The sequence below is a fragment of the Trichechus manatus genome, unplaced genomic scaffold, assembly GCF_000243295.1.
Source record: "Trichechus manatus latirostris isolate Lorelei unplaced genomic scaffold, TriManLat1.0 scaffold00076, whole genome shotgun sequence".
Lineage (NCBI taxonomy): Eukaryota > Metazoa > Chordata > Mammalia > Sirenia > Trichechidae > Trichechus > Trichechus manatus.
Genome location: NW_004444012.1, coordinates 13,065,648 through 13,071,647, shown reverse-complemented (window position 1 = coordinate 13,071,647; position 6,000 = coordinate 13,065,648). Strand labels below are relative to the sequence as shown.

The window sequence follows — 6,000 nt, the reverse complement described above, 5'->3', positions numbered from 1 at the left end:
GGGGATTGAACAGTTAAGAAAAAAAAAAAAGCAAAAACTTCATGTTAAAAATGAGACTCAGAGGTTATGTGACTTGCCCAAAAGACAGGACTAACAACTAAATGTATCTTTCTTTCTCTTTGTCTGACACCATGCTATCCCCACAGAAAGGTGGACAGCTTGGAAGAAGGGCAGGCTAAGAGCTAGGGTGTATTGTAGGAGAATCACAGCATATAGAACTAGAAGGTACTTGGATATCCAAGTACAGATGAAGAAAAGAGGACCAGGGAAGTTGTCACTTGCCTGTCCAGTGTTACAAAATTAGTCAGTGAAGAACTGAAACTAGACCTAGAACTGATTCCAGCCCAGGGCTCTCTCTCTCCAAGGATTGCAGAAAGAGATAAAAGGAGTAATGAAATGACCCCTCCTTCCCAACCTGGTAGCTTCAATTTATTGATATTACTCCGTTCCAGGCACTATTCTTAGCATTTTACATACACAATCTCATTTCATACTCACAACGACCCTATGAGGTAGACAGTACTCTCCCCATTTTTCAATAAAGGCAAGTCTCTGTAGAGGTTAAGTGACTTGCAAGAGGCCAAGGCAGAACCTAGGGCTGTTGACTCCAAAGCTTATTCTTTCACTGTACTGCTCAACAAGACCCCATAGGGTCAGACTATAAGCTGTGGAACCTTCTGGGCAAACTGAGACCCTGGTACAGATGACACTTAAGGAAATGAGCAAAGCTGAGATCTTCGATTCTAAGATGCACTTTTCCCCTACTTTTTAACATCTCTGAAATTGGGGTGTGTCTTACAAGCAATGGCTATCATGGTTTAATTGACAGCATTGTTCTTTCTTCGTTGTACATAAAATAATAGTGTATCTTGCAATCTATTCTGTCTTAGATTTAACAACATAGTGAGTGCAGGTACCATTTTCCAATCTCCTGTCTGCAAAGGGAAGGTGGAGGTCAAACTAGCTGAGATCAGGGGAGGGGCAGAGAAGACCAAAGCCAAAGTCTGAGCTGAAAGGAGGCCTGGGGATCTGAGCAGAAGAGAAGGGCCAATGTTGGTGATGTGTGGAGAGGACACCTGGCCCCAGCACTGTGCCTGGTGGAGGACGAGTGATCCTTCAGTGCTTACTGAGGTGAATTCAGTTAAGCGCAGTGGTTCTGGACTTGCTGGAACAGCAGCCAGGGTGCCTGAGAAAGCTGGACAGACCAGTGTGGGTGGTGCCACGTTTGGGAATCAGCCCTCTGATGATGCAGCTGAATTCCATGCTTAACAGAACTGTCTGGCCTTTGTTCCTTTGACTGCGGAAGAAAGCCAGTCTTGTTGTAATCTGTCTTATCTTTCACCCTTATGCCTTCACTTGGTAGTAAATATAGCACTTTATTTATTTATCTATTTTTTATTTTTTTATTGTACTTCCGGTGAAGGCTTACAGAACAAATATTTTCTCATGAAACAGAAGTCCACATGTTGTTTTATGACATTGGTTAACAACCCTGCAACGTATCAACCCTCTAACTTCTCAACCTTTTTTTTTTTTTTTTGGTGAAAATACACATAGCCAAAGATACACCGTTTCAAAAATTTCTACATGCACAGTTCAGTGACACTGACTACGCTCTTCGAATTGTGCTGTTATTCTCACTTAAGATGAAGGCTTACAGAACAAAATAGTTTCTCATTTAACAGTTACTACAAATGTTGCCCTATGACAATGGTTAACAATCTCACAACACATCAACAATATCCTTACTCAACCTTGGGTTCCCTATCACCGGCTTCCTTGTCCCCTTCTGCTTTCTGGAAATATAGCACTTTTTATGTTCTGTGATCTCTCTGCTTGTGCTATAGGCCTGAGGGAGATAAAAGAGAATTATGTTTCTTAAGACAGTCTCAGAGGAAACAGAGAAGCCTCGAGGGTAGTGGTGCTGCTGATTTAAGGGACCTAGGGGTTAGGAAGGGACCGTGGGGCAAAAGAGACTGATTGCTGAGACGCTCATTCTGTCAGAGCCAGGATATGGGGCCTGGGGTGGGAGGGGGCTGCGGGGCAGTGGAATGGCAGGAACAGTGGAGTCTGGTGAGGCACTGAAATGTCAGCTCCAGAGAAGAGGAACCTGGTCTGTTTTATTCTCTGCTCCGTCTCCAGCACCAACAACACTGCCTGGTACACAGAGGACACACTATAAATATCTATTGTTCTGTGCAGCATCTCCCTCCCCCGCACACCCTCACCAAAATGGCTGCTTTGGGACACACGTTCCCCTTCTATGCTGGCCCCAAGCCGACCTTCCCGATGGACACCACCCTGGCCGCGATCACCACCATGTTTCTGACAGCTCTAGTCACCTTCATCGTCATCCTGCCTGGCATTCGGGGCAAGATGGTGAGAAGCAAACCTGGCCCTGGGGTCCCCAGCCCCAGAAAGGCCTCAGCCTCCGGGTGGGGGTCTGGTCTCCCTGACTACCACAAGCTCAGGAAAAAACTCCAGCTAAGAAAGGTTTTCACACCACACTACACCCCCCATTCACTGATTCAGGAGATCATTATTGAGCACCTACTATGTGCCAGACAAGCTCACCTTCCTTGACAAAGTGACCACAATTTTAGAGGCACCCCCACCAAATTTGGCAAGAAGAAGGGTGGACTTGGAGGGAGGGCGCACCTTACTAAACCCACCCACTCTGTGACTCAGAGGCTGTTCTGGCTGCTGCGGGTGGTGACCAGCTTATTCATCGGGGCTGTGATCCTGGGTGAGTGCTAAGTGCAGCTGACTTGGGCAACTGCCTTCATCCCATCTAGTTCCCCAAGTCTGCTTCTCCTCTCTGGGCTTTGCTCCCCCACGCAGCCCATTGTTTCAGACTGACCTTCCAGACCCTGTCCACATGCCTCCCGCGCAGTGGCGTCATGGCCTCACTCTCACCCTTGCCCTGAGGGGTGCGGGCCCCTGGGGAAACCATGGTGGAGTCATCTCCCCAACCCTTTCTAGCTTTATTCAGGGGAGAGCAAGCCAGAATAACCATCTGTGGGGAGAGGACCTCTGGAGACAGGAACAGAGGAAATGGGGGAGGGCTGCTTGCTTTGCTCTGGTGATTAGGCAGACAGGAGAGATGTCTCAGTGTTGAAGTTGCCTTTGAAGTTACCGTTTGTTGTGTTAATGTTTCCTCTCCTAGCTACCTGAGTGGCTCTCCCTAAATGGCGGGGTGGGGGACAAGCAGAGTGTGACCGGGAGAGATCTTGGACTCTGACCCCTTTGTCCATCCCATATATTGTTTATGGATTTAGCAGGCACCAGACCCTGCCTGGGCTACTTACTGGGTATGCAATTAACAGTAAACCAAACATGGACCCGTTGCAGTGGCCAAACCCAGTGATGGCCAAATCCCACATGTCCCTGAGTTCCCACATGTCCAACTCCCCAAACGCAGCTGTGAATTTCAGTTCTGAGTGGTCTGTGGGCCAGGTCAGCACCAATACGTCATACAAGGCCTTCAGTTCTGAGGGGATCAGCGCCAACATTGGACTGCAGGTCGGGCTGGGAGGAGTCAACATCACACTCACAGGTGAGGCTCTTACCTGAGAGGGAGGGGAAGGTTCTGCTGTGTGTCCTTGAGATCTGTGTTGGGTGTGTTCCAAGCAGCTACAGGATATCTGGCACTGATGTGTGGGTGGTGGGAGGAATGGATGGGAGGAAATTTCAGAGGCCTTGGAAGCTGCCTTCTCTCACCTGAGACCATCTGTTGTCCCTCTGCCCAGTGAGGGTGAGCCCCTGTCCAGGTGAATGCCCACACGCTGGCCCTGGGGTCCCTGCTGAGCCCAGCTGACCGTTCCCTAGGGATCCCGGTGCAGCAGCTGAACGAGACCATCAATTACAATGAGGAGTTCACCTGGCGCCTGGGTGAGAACTACGCTAAGAAGTATGCAAAGGCACTGGCGAAGGGGTTGCCCGACCCTGTGCTCTACCTGGCTGAGAAGTTCAGCCCGAGCAGCCCGTGTGGCCTGCACCACCAGTACCGCCTTGCAGGACACTACACGTCGGCCATGCTGTGGTGAGTGTTGGAAGGGGTGGGGGGATGGAGGCCCTGCTGGCTTAGACCCAGGATTGAGGGTTTACCCATCCCTCCTCTACGCATGTGAAAGCCCCTGGTGGGACAGGCTGGCACCAGTCTCCATGGAACTTGGCTGGGAAGCCCATGGGCAGGAATCCCTACCTCACATCTTTGGGGGCATCCTTGGGTCCCTGAGCCTCCACCAGCAGGTAGAGGTGCCCGGGCCAGCCCTCACCAGGTTCTAGCTCTCCAGGTTGGCATTTCTCTGCTGGCTGCTGACCAACGTGATGCTGTCCATGGCCGTGCTGGTCTACGGCGGCCACATGCTGCTGGCCACAGGCGTCTTCCAGCTGTTGGCACTGCTCTTCTTCTCCATGGCCACTTCACTTACCCCTCCCTGTCCCCTGCACCTGGGCACTGCCACGCTGCACACTCACTGTGGGCCTGCCTTCTGGATCACGTTGACCACAGGTGAGGCCCAGCCCTGAAGACAGGTACTAGAGAGGTCAGGACAAGGGAGGAAGGGCCGAGGACTGTCATGTTGTGGGGTTGAGGGTCTGCCTCCGGGAGCTAGGGCTGCCTTTCCCATCTTTAAGACCCCATCCCTCTTAAGTCTCTCATCTCCTGGTTTTCTCTCCTCGATTCTGCTCCCCGTCCCTCCTCATACATGCCCGCGCTCCTGCATCTTCTCTCTGTCTCTGCCAGGTCCCTCATCTCCCAACTCTCTCCACCCAGCTCCTTCCTAAACTTCCAACCCCAAGTCCCCTCCTTCCTCCTCCAAGCATCCTCTGTGCCCCCAGTCCTAGAGCCCTTCTCTGTCCCTGCCTCAATGGCCCTAAACTGTCCTGCAGTTTCCTCTCCTGTCTTGTCCCTGGGTCTGCCCCTGTGCCCTTCTCCATGCTTCCTCCTCTGTGCTCTCTTCTCAGAGTTCATTCTCTCTCTCTGTTGGGATGTAACTGAAAGAGCACTGAGCTTAGAGTCCAGAAAGTCAGAACAACAGAGCTGCACCAGCTGTATGGCCCTAAGCTAGTCACCTCTCTGAGCCTGAGTTGCCCTGAAGCAAGGACCCTAGGTCTTCCTTAGACTTGTCCAGATGCTCCTAGGAGAAGATGTCCATGGGACAGGATTACTGGCACTAAGGTAGGACACCTGTTGCTCTTGTCCCCAGGACTGCTGTGTGTGTTGCTAGGCCTGGCCATGGCGGTGGCCCACAGGATGCAGCCCCACAGGCTAAAGGCTTTCTTCAACCAGAGTGCAGGGGAGGACCCTGTGCTGGAGTGGAGTCCTGAGGAAGGAGGACTCCTGAGCCCCCGCTACCGATCCATGGCTGAGAGTCCCAAGACCCAGGACATCCCTCTGTCAGGGGCTTCCTCCAAGGTGTGCTGCAAGGAGGAGCACCCCAGGGAGCCTGACTGTGCCCTATAATCTTCTTCCGACGGCCACCTGGACTTCCGATTGGGCTCCAGACCTCATTGGAGCCCGATAAAAGCACCACAGCCACCCACCAGTGGGTGCATCTAGCCCCCAGCTCCAATCTGTCGGTGGATAGAAAGAGGGTGCTCTACCCACTGATGTTATAAAAGAAAAAAAGCCCGTGAGGTGCTGTACAGACATTCAGCACGCACATAATCCTGTTGCATGGTGAAGACGAAGCAGGGAGCTGCCCGTGCTTCTTGCACAGCAAGGCTGCTTTTCCTTGATGCTTTGCCTCTTTGAGTGTCCTTGACATTCACTGAAACCCAACTTCACATATGTGTGAGGGGGGATTACTGTATCATTTTCATTTGGTCCCTCTCATCCCTCTACATCTCTTGTTTTCCTTTTTCCTGGGCCTCTTTTGTTCTTCCTTTATTTCCCTGCCTTGTGTGGCCTCTTGGTGCCGTGAAAGCACCATGTAGAGACCAAACTTCTCCGCCCAGGTCTCACCTTAACCATCTATGCCACATTCTCTTTGAGCT

At 51.5% G+C, this 6,000-nt stretch overlaps 1 protein-coding gene across 1 annotated transcript; it reads left to right on the top strand.

Annotated features, from left to right (window-relative positions):
* The first annotated feature begins 2,214 nt into the window (after positions 1-2,214).
* Positions 2,215-5,495, top strand: DUOXA1 (dual oxidase maturation factor 1). Its single transcript, XM_004380711.1, has 6 exons — positions 2,215-2,379; positions 2,689-2,746; positions 3,422-3,556; positions 3,829-4,042; positions 4,296-4,513; positions 5,211-5,495. The coding sequence occupies exons 1-6, from the start codon at positions 2,233-2,235 to the stop codon at positions 5,465-5,467; spliced, it is 1,029 nt and encodes a 342-aa protein (XP_004380768.1). The 5' UTR covers positions 2,215-2,232; the 3' UTR covers positions 5,468-5,495.
* The last annotated feature ends 505 nt before the right edge of the window (positions 5,496-6,000 follow it).

Bases quoted from the DNA above. Each gene is read 5' to 3' on its own strand.
- DUOXA1 (XM_004380711.1), top strand. From the start codon at position 2,233: ATGGCTGCTTTGGGACACACGTTCCCCTTCTATGCTGGCCCCAAGCCG. The intron at 2,380-2,688 runs GTGAGAAGCAAA...TCTGTGACTCAG, and splicing joins CTGGCATTCGGGGCAAGATG to AGGCTGTTCTGGCTGCTGCG. The intron at 3,557-3,828 runs GTGAGGCTCTTA...ACCGTTCCCTAG, and splicing joins AGTCAACATCACACTCACAG to GGATCCCGGTGCAGCAGCTG.